Here is an 18,847-nt window from a genome sequence, read left to right as displayed (position 1 = left end):
GTGCTGCAGCCCAGCCCTGCCCAGCCCTGCAGCATTCCCCAGCTCACAGCACTGTGATCCAGCAGTGAGGGCTGGGCAGCTGCGCAGGCCTGAACTGCACTGCTTGGCTTAATAAGAAATGTATAAAAATAATAAAAATGGAAACGCATGGATATTATTTGTCAAGTGTGTGCCTAGCAACTCCCTGTTATTTCACATATCGTTCTAGTGGGAACATAAGTAAAACACATTAGCAGTAATTTAAAGTTGCTATGTGCATTGATTATTTATACCCTTACATAAAACCCCAGCCTCTGTGTGCAGCACACCAGCCTTGATAAACTGTGTATGTTAAATCACAATCTCCGAATATGTGGACAGAATCTCCAGGCGAATATTGTAGGTTTTTTTAATATATATATAGAGGGATAGATCCACTCTTTGGTAGTGACTTGTTTGGTTCAAGTGCATCTCTAAATCACACTATACATATAAATAATAAATAAGGGAGGCTCATATCCTTAATATTATTCTCATGTCTTATTAAACTAATATTTCAAAAAACTTTTATTTTTCCTTTAGTTGCAGGTCACCGCTAAAGTTTAAAAAAAAAATTACAATCCAGCTCTGATGCTTCACGGGAAGAATGCGAGAGTCCCTGTAAAGCACAGGCATGAATGATTATTCTAATTGCCTGGAGATGCCTTCTGAGAGATGGAATAATTAAGTGGCGAGATGATTGAGACCTTTGGCACCTTTGTCTGTGTTCCCCCTCCAGACCCGCCCCCAGCGGCAAAGAAAAGGACCATTTTCTGAAAACATGCTTTATTTTTCACTTCCTCACTATGAACATTTTATTTGATTTCTTGCCGTGAAAATCTTTCACCGAATTCGGGTGATTTCTTACAGCCCTTTGCATGCAGTTTTCCTGCCAGAGAGGGAAGGCTGAGGGATGGGGCCGAGCTGGGGCACCGGGCAGGCAGGGGAGCAGTTTGCCAACACCTCTGGGGAAGGCAGGCTGGCTGCAGGGCTGCGAGACGCTCTGTGCCCGCCTGTGCAGGCGTGTGCATCGCGGTGCTGCCGGGCTGCCTGCCCGCTAACGTGGGCTCTGCACACACAGCCCTGCACACACAGGCGTGTCCCTCGCCCCTGCCAGGCTGCCTGCCTGCTAACGTGGGCTCTGCACACACAGCCCTGCACACACAGGCGTGTCCCTCGCTCCTGCCGGGCTGCCTGCCCGCTAACGTGGGCTCTGCACACACAGCCCTGCACACACAGGCGTGTCCCTTGCTCCTGCTGGGCTGCCTGCCCACAAATGTGGGCTCTGCACACACAGCCCTGCACACACAGGCATGTTCCTTGCCCCTGCTGGGCTGCCTGCCCACAAATGTGGGCTCTGCACACACAGCCCTGCACACACAGGCGTGTCCCTCGCTCCTGCTGGGCTGCCTGCCCACAGATGTGGGCTCTGCACACACAGCCCTGCACACACAGGCGTGTTCCTTGCCCCTGCCAGGCTGCCTGCCCGCACATGTGGGCTCTGCACACACAGCCCTGCACACACAGGCGTGTCCCTTGCCCCTGCCAGGCTGCCTGCCCACAAATGTGGGCTCTGCACACACAGCCCTGCACACACAGGCGTGTCCCTTGCCCCTGCCAGGCTGCCTGCCCGCACATGTGGGCTCTGCACACACAGGCCCTGCACACACAGGCGTGTCCCTCGCTCCTGTCTGCTGCCCTGCAGGCACACGTCCGACTGCTCCCCAGTGCGAGGGCACGGCCACGTTGTCCTGCCATGAGGCAGCAGGTGAACCCTGGTGTGCTCAGGGCCCAGGTTATTGACTGCTGGCTGTTTGCACAGCACTTGGCACTGCCTGCGACACCGTGCAGGAGCTGACGGCATCACCCAGGAAACTGAAATGGCGAAACTCCGGGGCACGTGTGGCAGCAGCAGGGCTGGGCCATCACCGTGCCAGGGGAACCCCTGGGAAGAGTGCAGCAATGGGGTGGGGGGGATGGGACACAGGCCACCAGGAGCAGGAGTGACAACACCTGCAGGACTCAGGAGGTGACCCCCCAGCTCAGCTCGGTGGCAGCGAGGCACCAACAGCGCTCAGCTGCGACAAGGCGGTGGGAGGTGATGCAGGAGTGTGCCCGCAGGGATAGTCAGACCAGGAGTAAACACAATACATCAAAATTTACTGGGAATTAACATCCCAAACATCTGCTGGAGCAGGTTTGGCAGGTGACTGTCACTGGGGAGCCTGTGGCAGAGGAGCTCGGTGTGGCTGCAGGCGAGCCAGGTCCCGTGCTGCTGACACCGGGATCCCGCCGGGCACACGCTCAGAACAACTTCTCAGAGCCAGCACCTGGAGTGCTGGGCTCCACCTCCTCATGGCTGGGCAGGGAAGGGTGAAACCTGCTGCTAAGCCAAGTGAATATACTTGAGCAAAACGTCCTGGATTTGTGGCACTGCTCCGGAGCAGTGTGGGACGGTTGTGCTCTCCCTGGAGGTGTTTGGTGATGCTCTGGCATGTCCAATCCCACAGAGCCACCACTGATGGGGATGTGTCTAGCACTGGGTGACCCTCAGGGTGTCTCTGTGCTGCTCTGCAGGACAGAAACAAGATGGTTTGTAGGAATGTGTTGCCTTTGACAAAAATTTGTTTTGAAAGAAAAAACGGGGATGTGGGGGAAGTTTTCCTAATAAGGTCAGAGCATTCAGCTTCAACCTTTTCAGAGCAGAACATTTCAATTTCCCACTTCAGCCTCATGTTTCATTTCAATTTTGTACTAAGAATGTAAATAAAATGAAAATTTGAAATTAAATGTTTAATTTTTCCTGAAGCAAGTAATTTCTGTTGACCTGAAATGAGACTTACCACACAACTTTGTTCCATGGAAGATTCTAGAATGGTCTCACCTCCCACTCAGAACAGGCTTCTCTTCCAGCTCAGCCTCCATGGCTCTCCACAGTGAGAACTGGCTTCCCCTTCTGCACTGGTTTGTTGCCTGGTGAGAGGGTCTCCTATTCCCATGGAGTTTGCTCTGTTTACCGTAGTGTAAGTAACAACATTTATAATAATAAATAACAATAATAAACACAATAATGCTATGAAGGGCCCTGGGAGCCCCAGGTGGAGCTGCTCTCAGTGACACAGGGAGGTGCTTCTGGCAGAGCCGGGTGCAGACCTGGCTGGTGCTGCAGCCCCAGCTGCCCACGGGCTGGGGGGGGCTCATTTCTGTCATTTCTGAACATTTACATTGAGGTCTGTCTGACTGCAGAGCATGGGATGCTTTCCCCCAAATGGGCACGTTATCAGCTCTGCCTCCCCGGCCTCACCCATTCCAGGCCCCCGGGGCTTCCTTGGCAGGGCCAAGGCTCTGCCACGCTGGCCGAGCCACCAGCTCCCTGTGCATCCCCTCCCCAGCCCAGCAAGGGGACGGGGGAATAACACTGTATGTAAATAACCTCAAGCAAGTTACTCATTGTTAATGCAGGCAGGTCTGAGGGCGAAAGCAAACAGCACTTGGCAGTGAGAACTTTTAATGAGAATGTCATTAAGGAATTCAGATGGCGAACGCAGAATGATTCCCGGTGCACCCGCCTGACTTCTCTGCCTTTCTGGTTCTTCCTGTCCACTAAACATAAAAATGTCATTTGTTTTTATAACCCCAGAATTCAGGCTTTCTCTCTCTCCTTTTATTAACCAATTTATTAGCAGGACACAAGCAGCCAGCCGGAGTCGGAGGGCAGAGCCCTCTGATCCCTTTTTTTGCGATCGCCTAATTATTTATTGCTATCAGACATCAGAGTTTCTATAAATTAAACCCGCTCTTCCCAAAGCTGCCCGTGGGTTTAAATCATTGCTGGGCATCTCACATAATACATGATTATTAATAAGCACTGTTTGAGATCATCCTGCATAACTGTAGTCCTGAGTCTGAGGGGGCTAAATCGGGGGTGAGGGGGGGCAGAGCAAGCCCCAGCGTGGGGAGGTGCCACTGCCTGGGGTTGCAGAAGCCTCAGGAACCACGTTTGGAATGGCCAGAGGCCAGTGCTCCTGGTCTGTGGAAAACACCGGCACCGTGACACATGTTTTCCTCTAAATTGGAACAAAACTTTAATATTCACCGTGTGGAAAAAACCCAAACTTTAATTTAGAAGCATCTGAGCTGCCTTCTTGATGAGATCAAATTGTTTCATTGTGAATAAAAATATATTATCAAAATACAACATGCTATAGATTATAATGCCAAATATTTAATATTATACGCAATTTAAGAAAAAGTAATTTAAGTAAGAACGGTGACTGTATTTACTTTTAATATTTCACCTTATCGAATCAACATTTTCAACCAAATATTAAAAGCAAAAAAATTATTTAATCTTTCTCCCATCAAAGGTGTCATCGAAGCTGACACCAGTGTTCCCATTCCAGTGGGAATCCTTCCCGCCGTGGAAAACTCCCCGCTCCGCTCCCCGCTGGGTCCGGGGCTCCCACAGCGACACCGCGTGGGCAGCGAGCGCCACTGCGGCGCGGGGACACGGGGACAGGGACACGGGGAGAGGGACACGGGGAGAGGGACACGGGGACAGGGGGGACAGGGACACGGGGACAGGGGGACAGGGACACGGGGACAGGGGGGACAGGGACACGGGGACAGGGGGACAGGGGGACACGGGGACAGGGGGACAGGGGGACAGGGGGACAGGGGGACACGGGGACAGGGGGACACGGGGACAGGGGGACAGGGGGGACAGGGACACGGGGACAGGGGGACAGGGGGACACGGGGACAGGGGGACAGGGACACGGGGACAGGGACACGGGGACAGGGGGACACGGGGACAGGGACACGGGGACAGGGACACGGGGACAGGGGGACACGGGGACAGGGACACGGGGACAGAGGGGACAGGGACACGGGGACAGGGACACGGAGACAGGGACACGGGGACACGGGGACAGGGGGGACAGGGACACGGGGACAGGGACACGGGGACAGAGGGGACAGAGACACAGGGGACTCGGGGACAGGGGGGACACTTGAGGACACGTGAGGACATGGGGAGGCACAGGGGACACAGGGTGTCTGGGGAACACAGGGGAACATGGGGGGCACTGGGGGCCATGAGGGGTACCATGGACACGGAGGGCACTGGGGACATGGGGGGAACCTGGGGAGCACCAGGGCCACGCAGGGCAGGGGGGCATCAGGGACATGAGGGGCACTGGGAGCCCGGGGAATTTTTGGCCCATGTACATGGGCACGCGGGGGACAGCTCAGTCCACACCCGTGGGACAGGGCTCAGGGATGGGCTGTGCTGCAGGGTGGCACTTTCCTGTTTCCCTTGTTTTTACATGTCCTGTCCCCCACTCCAGCCGCCCCCCGATCTCCCTGCCCTCTCTCCAGGACACTGAGGGACAATGAGCAGTCACTACAGCAGGGCACGAGGCCCTGACTGGCAGTCCCAGGGCCCAGCCTGCTCCATCCTGAACCATCCACGGCAGCCCAAGAGCTGGGGGCCAAGCACCACTTCATTACTCTCGAAGGTGTTGCCCCACAATGACAGTGGGGGCTGCTCAAGGACATCCTTGGGGTCACAAATATCAGCACAAACACGATGTGCAGATGGGGAAAGAGCCGCCACAGCTTGGCACAGCCCGATGCAGGATCAGTGTTTGGGAACAGCCCCACATTCACAGAGCAGCCAAAAAACCAACTTTTTCTTGTTGGAAATAATTATATCTTGTCAAGTTTGGTGGCATCTGCAAAATATCTGTTAATCTAAATTATATGATACTTAAAGAGCAGAACTGGGAGCTGTGCTGAAAGTGGTTTTTTCCTCAGACTTTTACAAATAGAATTAACATGTTCACACAATTGGTGATCCCTCAACAAGGAGCTGCCGGAGCTGCAGGAGCCACCATGTCCTGGAGGTTGGCACCAGCCCTGCTCCCTGGGTGACACCCATCCAGTTCAAACCATCACTTAAAAAGAGCCACATTCTCACTGTGCAGCCAGGGATGGGTGTCCATGGTTGTGGCCTTTGTGTCCCCCCACATGCCCCCATGCCCCTCCAGCCCGTGCTGCCAGAGCAGGGCTGTGCGGGGTTCCTTGGCAGATGTGGCAGTAAAACACCAACACTGCAATCCCAAAGCACCCCTTGGCCCTGGGCCCTGCCCAGGCTGGAATCATCCTTGACAGACTCAGGAGGTTAAGCACAAATCTCCTGGTTTTTGCAGACTGAGTAACTACGGGCAATGGTTGAATGAATTCCTCTTCCCATCTGCCCTGCAGAAAACACTGTTCCCTGCCCAAGACACTGCCTGTGCATCTGCTGGGGAGCATCTAAATATCAAAGAGGGCTCCAGATATGAGGAGACTCCTTTGGGGAGCCCTGGCTCTCTCCCTTTCTGCCTCTGCTGATTGGGGAGAGCCCCCGTATGTGCAAAGTCAGGGTACCTGGAACAAAAAGGCTATGGCAATAGGAGGGATGGATGAAAATACCTGCTGCTGCATGTGAGTCCTGATAAGCTTGTGCTCCTGTGCCAGGGAAGCAGAGGCTGGGAAGGGCCAGACAGGAATGTGGCGACAACACAAAGCTGCCTGAGCCGCCGCAGCCGCGGGGACCGTGCTGTGAGAGCAGCTCTGCTGCCCCAAGCAGGCTGTGGCTGATCACCCAGTGTGTCCCGGGCTGCCTCCACAGCAGCACAACGAGCCCTGGCACGCACCAGCCTCCTGGCACCTCCTGCCCCAGGCCTATCTGCACTCGAACATCTGTGCCGCTGCTGCCCGTGCCAGCCGGGGGGAGAGCCAGCCCTGTGTCGAGCAGCATCCACAGCCACCATCCTCCTGGGTTCCAGCGACGCACAGCACTCTGCTTGGCAGCTGAGGCCAACAGCTTTTTCCAGTCGGAGAGGACAGGAAAGCATTTGGAGTCCACCATGCCTGGCTGTGCGCCCTCCCTGGGCTGTGGCACTCGCGGGGCCAGAGCCAGGGAGTGGGGTGGGCAGGGAGAGCAGGGCTTTGGCTCCAGCACACTGCTCATTGCCAGAACCGGTGAGACATTTGTTCCCTCATTAGCACTGTGGCTGGGTGGCTGTGGGGGTTGGCACGAGGGCGCAGGCCCGGGGCTGCTCCGAGAGCTGCGGTGCCGGTGCCTGGGCGAGGGGCACTCGTCTGCTCCTGTACCAGATGCAGCAGCCCAGAGCTGAGCTGTCTCCCAGGCCCCAGCAATCCCAAACCACAAACCCCAGAACCTGGCGCTCGACTACCCTTGGAGAAACAAGGAACCACCATCAGACCCATCATCTGTGGCTCAGGGTCAGAGGGAAGCACGAAGGGATGGAGTCTTGCTGGACAGAAAAGGGCATCTGGGCAGGATGTGGAATGGACATTGAGGTGGACATCCCATCCCTTTGCTGCCCAATGTCCAGCCCATTCCACAGCAACCCCAGCACCGTGAAACACCCCAGTCAGGCAGAGTTGCCCGAGGGTGCTGCTGTCACCTGCACGTGGCTGCCCAAGGTGAGGAGAAACAGGTCCCTGTGGAACAGGCACCGAGGTTTCGGCTTCCACCATAGCCAGGCAGCACCAGCAGCAGCACAGAGAGGGCTGAGCTCTGCCCGGAGCCACCGGCAGTGAGAAGCAGCTGCCTGAGCGTGGCCGGCGGTGAGTGACAGCAAACACCGGCACCGCACCAGAGGCAGAGCGGGCTGTGACAAACACTCACTAGAAAATAATAAAGTGGCAAAATAATTCTGCATCGGACACACTTACCAGAGCATAAAGAGTCTGAAAAGGAGACAACATCTTGTATCATCTATCTTCCTTAAATACCCAAGCTGTGACAAAGTGGAAAGCAAAATTATGATGAATGATCGGACATATTTAGTCTGTACCTGTGCTCTTTAACTAGGTCTGGTGAAATGGGTGCTAATGAAAAGCAGAACACCTACCAAAAAGAGGAGATTTCATTGAAAACAAGTCTTTATTACAAATTGGCACTTCGTTTTCATAAAGTGCATAATGAAGGTGCATATTGTGACATAAATTAAAACAGGCAAGTGATGGGTCAGCACTGCAAAACATTACACAAAGACAAATCACCAGTGAGCCCTCGACAATGGCTGTATCTCATTTACAATTTTTCGAGTACATTTTCAGATTGTGAGGGAACACGACGAGGTTTTGTTCATAAACGGCATGCCATCATTTATTTTACTGCCTCATTTGAATATGATGAATACTGTAGCCCTTTATTTGTTCACAACAACCAAATAATTGTAGATCCATGGGTTTCTGGGCAATTAATCACATTTTTTCCCTCCAAGAATCCACTATAAACATGACATTGAACAATAAAGTACATTAACCTCTGCTTTGCACAAAAACTTTGCTTATTTAAACACTGCAAGGGTACTGGCTCCTGTTCTCCTTCCGGATGGATCCCGATGTGACACCGGACGGGACCCGCCCACAACCCCCAGGATGCAGTGAAGGGGTGAGCATCCCACCTGTACCAGCTTCACAGGGGCAGCAGCCCTGGGGCCAGGCTGTCACCCTGACAGCACTGTCACAGCCTGGCCCTGGCACTGCTGCCATCTCCAGGCAATGCTATAAACACTTGGAGATGCAGGGGCTGCACTGGGTGCAAGTGGGGCTGGCACAGAGCTGGGCATGTGCAAGGAGCCAGCAGCTCCTGGGGGTGCACAAGGCATGGGATGGCTCCCAAATGGCAGTGGATCCACAGAGCTGTGCTGGCACTCAGGATGGAGCTGCCTCGTCCCCGCTGCTGCCAGCCGAGCTGCCGCTCGCTCCTGGCGGCGGGCACGGATGGCCATGGCAAAGCCACCCTTGGTGCCCGCTGCCACCTGGCATCCACGTGCTTTCCTAAGAGCAGGACAGTGGGATGGTGCCCATTTGGGACACAGGACCTCGTGTGAGGCTCTTCTGCTTGCATGATGCAGGGTCTTCCTTTGGGCCAGACGTTTGTTGTGGGCAGGATCATTTCAGTGAATTTCAGTGAATTACCTGACTCCAAAGAAACCAGCAAAAGAGGTTGTCAGTGATTCAGGATTCCTCTTTTTACAAAAAAATCCCAAGTTTTCCCGAAAGGAGGCAGCTTATCAGCACAGCTGGGCCAGGGGTGAGGCCAAGTAGCCCTGCCCCATGGAACCCATCTCACCCCAGAATGATCCACCAGGACCATTCCCACTCCAGCTGCTGCCATGTCTGTACCTCCAGGTGTCCCCCAGTTCTGCTGGATTTTGGCTGACCCCTATCAGCATCATGAGGGACTTATGGTGAGGGGGGCTGCCTGACACCCACCCACTTCACCATGTTAAACCAGAACATATTTTTCTTCCACATTGCTCTTATTTTTAACATTTTTAAAAATCCTGTTTATGGCTTGTGTTTTTTCTATTTTTTTTTTTAAAAGCTACCACTGGGGATAGATCCTGCCTGGAAAAAAATGGGAGTGCAGCCACTGTTAAGCCATGAAAAGCAGTGACTGGACCGTTATCTAACACTGTTGTAAGGTTACTATTTATCTAGAGCAACTGAAGTTGGCACTCACATCTGGCGCCTGGTACTTAGTGCAATTATTTATGATTTCCACCAAGATTTAAAAGCTCATCGCCGGCCTTGTAATGCAGTAACTGATTGCACTGCTAATGTAATTAAGAAAAGATTATGATGTCCACGTGGCACACCAGATGGTGGCATTCATAGCAATCGGCACACACAACTGGCAGACAACTGCACAAGGGCAGTGAGGCACAGGCAGCTGGAGCTGCCATGCCCCCCATGCATCCATGTCCCCTACACATGGGCTGCCCCGTTCACCCCCACAAACACCACAGGGGTCTTTGCAGGGGTGAACAGGGCAGCCCATGTGTAAGGAAATCCCTCTTAGTGGACGGATGCATCCTCAAGCATCTCATTAAACTTGGGAACATATTTGGTAGGAGTACCTCCAGTTTGCTGCTCACCGTTGTTTCCATCAAAGCTGTCTTCTGAGAACTGGTGACTCCTTCAGCTCACTGAGATGTTAGGGGAAATGAACCAAATGCTGCCATGGCCAGGGTCTCCCTGCTTTTTCCAGGGTGGTACATTCCCCAGGAGCAGGAGAGGCCCATCCCTGACACCCTTGGATCCGTTATTCAGGATTAATGCCGGTTTGCTTGTTGCACCTTCTGTTGTGGAAATGATGCTGCAGCCTTGACTGGCTTCCAGCAGTGCAATAGCAAGAGCAGTTAATGCTGTGCCAGAGCAGGGAGGGGTTTTTCTTGGAATCAGTAATGTATGCAAGGAACTGGTGTCACCTAAACCCATGGAACACCCTGTGTCCCCTCCTTGCCATCTCCTGTGAGTTGAACAAAGCGGTTCTGGCTGACCCACTGGTGATGCTGGAGCTGACATGAGTGAATGTGCAGACTGTAGCCTCGCTGAAGATTTTACACCAGCTGTATTTGCAACATGAATATTTCAGCAAATTTAACATTTTGGAGACTTGTGTCTTCCAGGTTTGGTGACTCCAGGTCCCTGGGCCAGGAGTGCAGCAGGTTCACCGGCGGCATCCTGTCGGTGATCTGCTCTCGGGCGCTAAGCGGGGCCCAGTGCCATGGGGTTTGTTGGCTCATTGAGCCCACACATCTCTGAAGCAACAGAAAATCAGTTTTTGATCTCTTGCTGCTGGCCTCTGCCTGGAAAGCATAAAGCAGGAGGCAACCCTGCGGCAGCTCTTCTGCCAGTGTCATCATAATATGGTGTTTACTGTCACTTGTGAGATGAAGAGAGCAATACACGGGGCAGGACCAGACGAGGCATTTCTCCTTCAAGGAACTGTCACAGAACACCCAACGGCCTCTGACCTGCTGAGAACAGGCACAGATCATCACACTTGTGGGAGATGCAGGGTTTCTAGGAACCTCCAGCTAGAGCCGAGGGCACTAATTGTCCTAATGGTCCTGACCAGCTCCATCTGGGACCATACACACAAACACACACACCACTTCCCTCCATGGGCCCAGGAGCCCATTTAAGCTCCTGGCATGGCTGAGGCACTGATTCCTCCCCTCCTGGGAAAATGGGATTGCCAGGAGAGATGGAACAGCACAGAAATGAGATTACCAGACAAGTATAAATTTATGAGTATATATTTATAGATAAATTAACTGTGTAATAAATCCCACAGCTACCCAAGAGATGGAGGGAGCAGAGTGTCCTACAACAAGATCTGTGATGCAAAAAAGAACCTCTGTGAGCAGACCGTGCTGCTCAACTCAGGTGAGATTTTATTTTTCCTCTCTCACAAATCGCTGTTCTTGAAACATTTACATTTAAACAATGCGCCACTTTCCATATGAAAGCTGCGCTTGGCACAAGCATCCTCGGGGTAGAAAGGAGCTAGAGGAGCCCTTCTCTGGCTAATGTCAGTTCATTATCCGTTACTGAGGCACACACACCCCCCCTGAAGGCAAAGCTCTGCCCAACTCCCTGTGGTCAGCCAGGAGCGAAGGATTCTGCAGCAGGACAGCAGGATCTGGACTCTCGGGATCATCCGCAGGCCTGTCATTGTGGAACAAAACCCTTAAAATCTAGGTAGGATAAATTCAAAGCTGGAAAGAAAATAAAACACCACGTCAAATTATGTATTCACAGACTGGCTGCTCATTAGTGGTGCTGGGGATTTGTAGTTCTCCCGGCAAACCGTACCCATCCGCCTGCACTTCCCTGCAACACTGAGAGCTTTCTGAGGGAACTATCTGATGTACTTCGTGTCTCTTTTATCTCTCTCCTTGTAAAGATTGTTCACTGTGTTTTCCTAAAGGGATCCTACAGACAGGATGTTTCAAGTGTGGGTAAAGCTGGGAGGACACCAGGCAGGTGCTGAGTGTGCAGCCCCATCCCTGCCTGCACAGGAGGCTCAACCTGCACCTCACCAACCTGAGACTCAGACCTGCTGTCAGCTGGGGCTTCTGCATCGGCAGTCTGCCATGGTGGGTTTAGGTTTTCCCATGGAGACCCCATTTCTGAGCTCGTACCCCCATTTCTGCCCATGAGCCCCAGCTGTGGGATTTGTCTGGCTGGATCCTGCTCTCCCCTGAGGGTGTCATGATGCCATTGGGGCAGTGGCCTTGCATTTGGGGACAGACAGGGGAGACTGGGGAGCCTCTTGTTGTTCCTACTGGTCCTTCATTAAGGATATTTGGATTGAAATTTTTCTGGTCTCCCAGTGATACTGTAATTGTCCAGTTACGACCAACTTTGGCATCGTTATCTACACTGGGTCCTGTCAGACGGATGGGAAACTCACTGGGGTGCTAATAGGCACAAGCTGCAGTAGCCAAGGAGCCAAGCAGCAACATCTAATGCTGCCAGCTGGCCTGGGAACTGCCACGGAGGAAGCTGATGTGCTCTTGCAAGAGCGGATGGGGCCTCCTGTGTCCCCCAGTGCTGCTGACCCCGGGGACAGCTTGGGGACGTGAGATCCCTGGCTGCAGCCATTTAACCAGTGTGTGAATTACTTCTTCCAGTCTAAGAAGAAGGGATGCTGGCTGTAGCCCTGCTTTCAGGACCTGGAAGACCAGAGCTGTGTTTTTGGAGTCCTGCATGGCCAAATGGAGAAAGGGCTGCTGAACTGTGACCAACTTCCCAGCGCCACGGACAAATGGTCACCTATGAACTGACTCCCTGGCATTCCTTCGTGCAAACACTAAGTATCAGAATGACATCAGCTTCCAGCGTGTTCATGGAACAGCAGCTTCACAACCCTGATAGCCACATCCATGGGTTTTCCCTGTGTGTATCCATGGACAAGCAGTAAGTAGTGTGCTCTGTTCAGCTCCCTCTGCTCTGCCAGCAGCAGTGGGTGGCTGGAGCTGGGGGGACAGCAGTGCCCTGAGGGAGAAAGCAAAACAAACCATAGCATTTCATCAAAGGAGGTCTGCAAAGAAAACATTATTTCCTCAAATGTGTTCATCATTCAAAATTATTCAAGCAAAGGTTTCCATCGCACTGTGGCCATTACTCATAATCTGAGGGTCTGGCTGTGTGGCTCTCCTTGGTAATTACCCGCATGGCGTTCTCTCTGCCCTCCATTTGGTGCAATAGCAGTTGTGCCTCAGTCCTGGAGTGTCTCTGCAAAACAAACAGGGTTGGTCCTGGCTGTGGGGCCTTGAAACAGGGCTCACAAGGCCAGATTTCATCCCTGTGCCACTAAACAGTGCCAGTGCCCTGTGTACCCTGGGCCACCAGCTCCCTGTGACCCTGGCAGGTCATGGCCCTGCTTCCCTTGTCATGGAGGTGGCTGGTGACAGTCCCTCCTTCTGGACCATCCCTCCAGGTGAGGGATGCCCTGAACCTTTTTGGGAGGGGAAGGCCAGATGCCTGCCCTGGCCAAATCCACCACTGGGTACTACATAAATCAGTTATTTCTGGCAGTGTCAATGTATATTGGTATCCTGTACATCATGACTGAAATGGGAGTGAAATACAAATGTTTTAAGTTATCTAGTGTTTAGTAACAACTATGGGATAGGAAAGTAAAGGGGAAATAGACCAAGAAACTGCCTTTTCCAAATCACTTCATATGTTCCAGAGTGGGTCCCTGAAACAATGTTCGGAGCAATTTCTGAAAAAGCTGTTTTGAAACTTTCCAGGCATTGCTCACTGGTGCCCTGTGAGGATGACACTCTGGGTAGTGAATACACTAGCAAACAATATTTTCCTAAATGTGTGTATCAGGGATGGAGGAAGTCAGCTGCCAGGCAGAGCTGGTTCCCTGTGGTAGCCCCAGGACTGTGTTTTGTCTGTTCCCAGCTGGAAGTGTAGAAACCTGTGCACTGCCGCTTTTCTGAGGTGGTGTCTGGGAAGGGACAGATTTTGCTGTTACAAAATGCTTGAAATGTAAAGAGGGTGGGGCTCAACCACCATCTCCTATTTTAGTCCAGCTTCTGACTGAGGAGCAGGTTTGGCTGCTCCCTTGAGGTGCTTTGGGGCTGGAGATGCCAGGGCAAGGGCTCTGCTCTCCTGCATGGGCAGCCACAGCCCCTTCCCTGCCAGCTCTCCCCATGAAGAGTATGAGCTGCAGTGCAGGGGGAAAGGACCTCACCACGGCCAGCACTGAGGGGATGAGCTCTGGCCGCAGCAGAGATCTGGGCTTCCTCCAGAATGGCTGTGGGATTGGCTCCTTGGGCACCTTCATCACCCCGACTGCTGCCAGCAGCCCACTGTGGGATGTGAAGCAGTGCTGTCCCCAGCATCAAGCCCTGAGGAGCGGCACTGGCAATCACCTGCCTTCCAGCCAGGCCACGCTGCGGCGGTGGCACAGAGCGGGGTGGCACGAACGGAGCACGTCCCAGATGGCTGACAACCCCGGCTGCACACACAGCTATTGGGAACAGTGCTGTGGAGGATGTGAGTTCTGGCACCCATCCACCACTGATGAGTGAACCGTGTTTGTTCAGCCACAGCTCCGGCATCAGAGCCAAGACTGACCAAAATTCCTCTTATTCAGTGTCCTGAAAAGACAACACTGGTACAAACCGGATAGCATGTACAGGACAGCAGAACTCGTGAGAAAAGACACGCTCTGAGTAAAGAGGAGTAAATATACGCATCTTGAAAAAGAGGGATGTAAAATATCGAGAGGAAAACATTATACTTGCAAATATTTATGCTTTTGAGTAACTTTACACAGGTAGATTAACCAACTCTAGTGTAGTTATTCATGTGCCCCATACCCAGTACTTGCTGATTCGGAGTCCATGCTCATGCCCGATGGAAGAGCACAACAGGGCCTCTCCCAGCCTCCAAACCTGCCGAGGTTTGAAGGTCCCCACAGGCAGAGGTGCTGGTGCTCACCCCGAGCTGTGCTGGTGCTCACCCCGAGCTGTGCTGCTGCAGGGCTGCGGCACCGGCGGTCACTCCGAGGGCAGCAGCTGGGAAGGGACTGTCTCTTTGGAAAAGATGTTATTGCAGATCACACCACAGACACATTGGGATATATGTTTGCAGTGAATCTTGGAATATTTTGCGGATGCTAAGCAGCAGTTAGAGTCTTCCTTTGGAATCAATTCATTTCCTACAGCTGTGGTAGCATGGAGGATCTTATTGAAACTCTTGGATTTTTAATATTATTACACTAAAGACTCTCTCAGTATCAGCACCTCCATGGGGGAGCATTAGCACACTGTAATGTGTAACAACTTCTCCAGTTCAGGAAATCTTCTTGTATTTGTAATAGGACATTTGGGGCATATATTATGTATGGAACACATATTTCTCATTTCCACCAGGCATCATCTTTCCTTCACTCTAAATTACTCTCCAAATCAAAAAAATGCATTGTATTCCTTATTGCTTAAAAAAAAAAAATATATTTTTAATCTTTGGATGCAGAAGCCACTACCAGCTATCAAGACTGTATGCAGTAGGAGCTGTAAAGCCCTGGTCCAACAGGGAGGGAACAGAGTCACCGTTCAGAACACCCAGTTATTACTGTGGTTCAACAAGCACCAGTCTAAAATGCTTTACTGGAGAGAAACACCAGTCATGACAGGAGGAAGGTTTGGTCCCAGCCCAGGGTTGTCCACAGGAGGAAGTGGGACACCAGGTTCTGTTGTTTGCTTTATGGACAAGAACACAAAACCACTAATGTGTATGTTTGCTTTCCAGACAAACCTCTCAAACACTGGCTAACCAAAGCTCAGAGTGTTTTGTTTGGTAGTAAGTCTGACCACACCAGGATGAAGAGCAAGGAGCTGGAACAGCCCTGAGGATCAAAGCCAAGAGCTCTCCTGGTCCTCAGCTCGGTATCTACAGCCCAGTGACGCTGGGCTGGTGGGAAATGCCCGGTCAGCTGAGCTCCTGCCTGTCTCAGTGAGAGCCAGAGAGATGCAAAACCAGCCTGGAGACACTCACAAAAGGAAAGAGAAGGGCTTTGGCTCCACCAGTCCTGCTCGGTTCAGCCTGGCTAAAGCAGTGTACAAAGACAGTCCAAACAGGATGGAAGATGCAAACTATTATCCAGGTGAGAAAAAAACAGGCTGAAGAGAGCTCCTCAAAGGACGGCCAAATCCAAGCAAAAAGACAACGGGAGAGGGGAAAAAAACCCCAGGGAATTGGTGGTGTAGTTCAAGGCAGAATATCAGACAAGGAAACACCCTGTGATCATAGAGATGGACCCTCTGATAAATGCACTATGCATCTGACAGATGGTACCTGGTTTTGTCAGTGAGAGGAAATTTGGGTGTCTGAGTGAGATCTTTCTCCTCTTCTAGGTCACAAAGGCCAGGTTCCCAGCACAAAGGAAACCATGGTATCATGGAAAATAGAGGAAACTAGCTCTACAAAAGATGGGGGAGACCATCTGCTCTGAGGGAGTGACTGAGTAATGTCTGGTAAGAGTTTTTGGGAGGGCTTTTGACTTGACCAGTAATAAAACCCCCCCAAGCTGTGGGGAGTTTTTCACCGTATCTTTGCAGAATCTCTTGCTGCATTTCATACCCATCACTTCTCAGCTTCCCACAAAGAACAGGTTTTTGCCCTTATCTTTAATTCACATACAAATTAACACGTTTCCTTCCCTCCTTTATTTCATTGTTCACCCTAGGATTTTCTCTTTTGCTTTAGATTAGCAGCTCCAACTCCTCCCTGTCTTGCATCTGCACCAAAGGCTGCTGCTATCAGCCTCTACACTGATCTCACTGCTCTCCAGGTGGATGTTGTTGACCTTGCTTCAGGTAAGGTGCTCAAAACCCAACGCAGGACAGCTGCAGGATTTGTTCATGTGATGATGGCTACAGGCCATGCTCCTGTCCCAGGTTATGCTGTGATTCACATAACCTGCTAATTCAATGAGTGCGTTGTCAGTTTGAGCACTGGCATGTGACCATGTTGAGCAGAACCAGACTCTAGCTGCCCCTCTGCTCGGGATGTCTTCGGTGCTGGGAGTGGACCTGAAGGCTGGCTGGATAACCAGCCAGGGTTAACCATGTAGCCTGGCATACCCTGACCTCTCTGGACCATATCTGCTTGGTTTGTCAGGCCATGGTGACACAGAGCATCAAATATCTTCATGAATTCAAGGTGGCTCCTGAAACCGCTCACCCCTGCCAGGGACTGCCTTCTCAAGAAGACAACCAGCTTGTTTGACACCATTTGCTCCTCCTCAGCACACAGCAGCTGCTGCCCATCTCCTGGATGCCGCCCGTTTCAGACAGAAGACAGAGGTTACATTGACCAAATCACAACTACTCAGCCATTTCCACCTGGCACCTCCCGGCAGCCCCAGGCTCGGGCCCAGGGGGGCTGTTGGGAGCGTGCCGGGGATCGCCCCTTTCCCGGGGAGGGAAGTTTTCGGGAGGTCTCGCCGCAGGGCCGTGCGGGGGCCGAGCCCCGCTGCCCGGGGGTGCGGGCGGGGCCGGGCCGGGCGGAGCGGCGGCGGCAGCGCGGTGAGTGTGTCCCGTGGGCCGGGCCGGAGCGCGGGGCTCGGGCGGGGGCGCGGGGCGGGGGCCGTGCGGGGCGGGCTCTGGGCCCTGCGCGCCGCGGTCCGGCCGCGGTGGGCGCGGAGCGGCGGCGGTGGAGGGGGGGAGTCCGGGGCGCGCCGAGAGCCGGGGCCGCCCCGCGGCCTGGCCGCCGCCCGCTCGGCTCCGCTCCCCGCCCCGCGCCGCTCCGCCCGGGCCCGCAGGCCGCTCCCCCGCCGCCGCCGCTCCTCCCGCCGGGCCGCGCCGCGCCGGCCCCGCCGGGCGATGAGGAGCTGCTTCTGCCTGCGCCGGGGGAGCCGCGACCCGCCGCCCGCCGCACGGGCAACAGTTAAGTGTCCCCGCGGCCGCCGCGGCCCCGCGGCGCGGCCTCGCTCCGGGGCCGGGCCCTGCGGGCGGTCGCGGCTCCCGCGGGACGAGCGGCGGGACGAGCGGCCGGGCGCTCACTCGGCCGCGGCGCCGGGCGGGGCGGGCGGGCCGAGCCCCCCGGAGCGGCGCAGGGGCGGTGGGAGCGCCCCGGGCCGAGGCTGCCGGGGCCGGGCCTCGCGGGGACCCCGCGCCGGAGCGCCCCGGTGGCCTCCGTGGGACCCCGCGGCTCCGCCGGAGCTGGGTCGGCTGCAGGAACGGCGTCGGCGACCAGCCGTGGGGCAGAGCCGGTGACCTTGACCTGCTCTAGAATTGAATGTAAATTCTTATTGGTGACAGTTAGAGAAGATAACAAAATCCCCTGTGTTTTGCGTGGTCTTCTGCTACAAGTGTTTGCAGCGTGGGTCCGCCCGACTGCCCTTTTCTCACCTGTGCTCGGTGCGTGGCTGGAGGTGTGATACAGGCTCACGCTGTACAGCGCTGGCTGGAGCAGCGACACAGAGCTGCCTTTGTCTTATGTTCTCACTGCCTGCATCATCAAGGATTGTGAGCTCAGTCAGAAGTTTCTGGAGAGGTTTTCAAAAGTCCACCAGGCTTTGGTGTTTTCTGTGCGTTCCCAGAGAAACAGGGCATTCTTGGCTTGGTCACAGTAACACTGAGACCCGACAGGCCGGCGTCAGGAGGTGTGCAGCTGCTCGGGCTAAAGCTTGGGTTTCTCCATCTTGTGTTTTATTTTAACTGTGTGAGAACATGCTCACCTGTACTTTAGGGAGTCTGTGTGTTGTGTGGTAGGTTGACGGTGTCGTCCCTGTCATTGTTAGCTGAGATGGCCTTACCTACTAGATGAAGGCTAAGCCTGAGCTTCTGGAGGTGTGAAATAAAGCACACGTCTCACTCTCATACTGTGTGCTGCCCTGACAAAGCGAATCCCAGGCTCAAGGGTGCCTGTAGTCCCCAGGTTCGTATCTGTGCCAAGATAGAAATAACAGAACTGAATGTCAC

At 53.6% G+C, this 18,847-nt stretch overlaps 1 protein-coding gene and 1 long non-coding RNA gene across 9 annotated transcripts in view; one reads left to right on the top strand and one right to left on the bottom strand.

Annotated features, from left to right (window-relative positions):
* Positions 1–7,958: 7,958 nt before the first annotated feature.
* LOC135424885 (uncharacterized) lies at positions 7,959–18,843 on the bottom strand. 3 transcript variants are annotated; one of them, XR_010435410.1, is made up of 4 exons: positions 18,275–18,843; positions 13,068–13,133; positions 9,983–11,611; positions 7,959–9,020 (listed from the first exon to the last, which is right to left on the bottom strand). It is a non-coding gene; the product is annotated as an uncharacterized LOC135424885 (long non-coding RNA). The 3 variants fall into 3 exon arrangements; XR_010435409.1 differs by having other exon boundaries at positions 9,983–13,133; positions 18,275–18,839; XR_010435411.1 differs by lacking the exon at positions 18,275–18,843 and adding an exon at positions 17,106–17,195 and having other exon boundaries at positions 9,983–13,133.
* The window catches only part of MVB12B (multivesicular body subunit 12B), a 57,525-nt gene continuing 55,736 nt past the window's right edge, over positions 17,059–18,847 (top strand). For 2 of the 6 annotated variants that reach the window (XM_064676492.1, XM_064676493.1), the window contains exon 1: positions 17,059–17,449. In XM_064676492.1, coding sequence (XP_064532562.1) covers positions 17,074–17,449 — 376 coding nt within the window. In that variant the 5' untranslated portion in view covers positions 17,059–17,073. Of the gene's footprint in view, positions 17,450–17,685; positions 17,810–18,847 lie in introns of those variants that run through there. The other 4 variants (XM_064676498.1, XM_064676494.1, XM_064676496.1 and 1 more) reach the window with 3 other exon arrangements.

Source organism: Pseudopipra pipra, chromosome 20, assembly GCF_036250125.1.
Source record: "Pseudopipra pipra isolate bDixPip1 chromosome 20, bDixPip1.hap1, whole genome shotgun sequence".
Lineage (NCBI taxonomy): Eukaryota > Metazoa > Chordata > Aves > Passeriformes > Pipridae > Pseudopipra > Pseudopipra pipra.
This window is presented reverse-complemented; position numbering and strand designations above follow the sequence as displayed.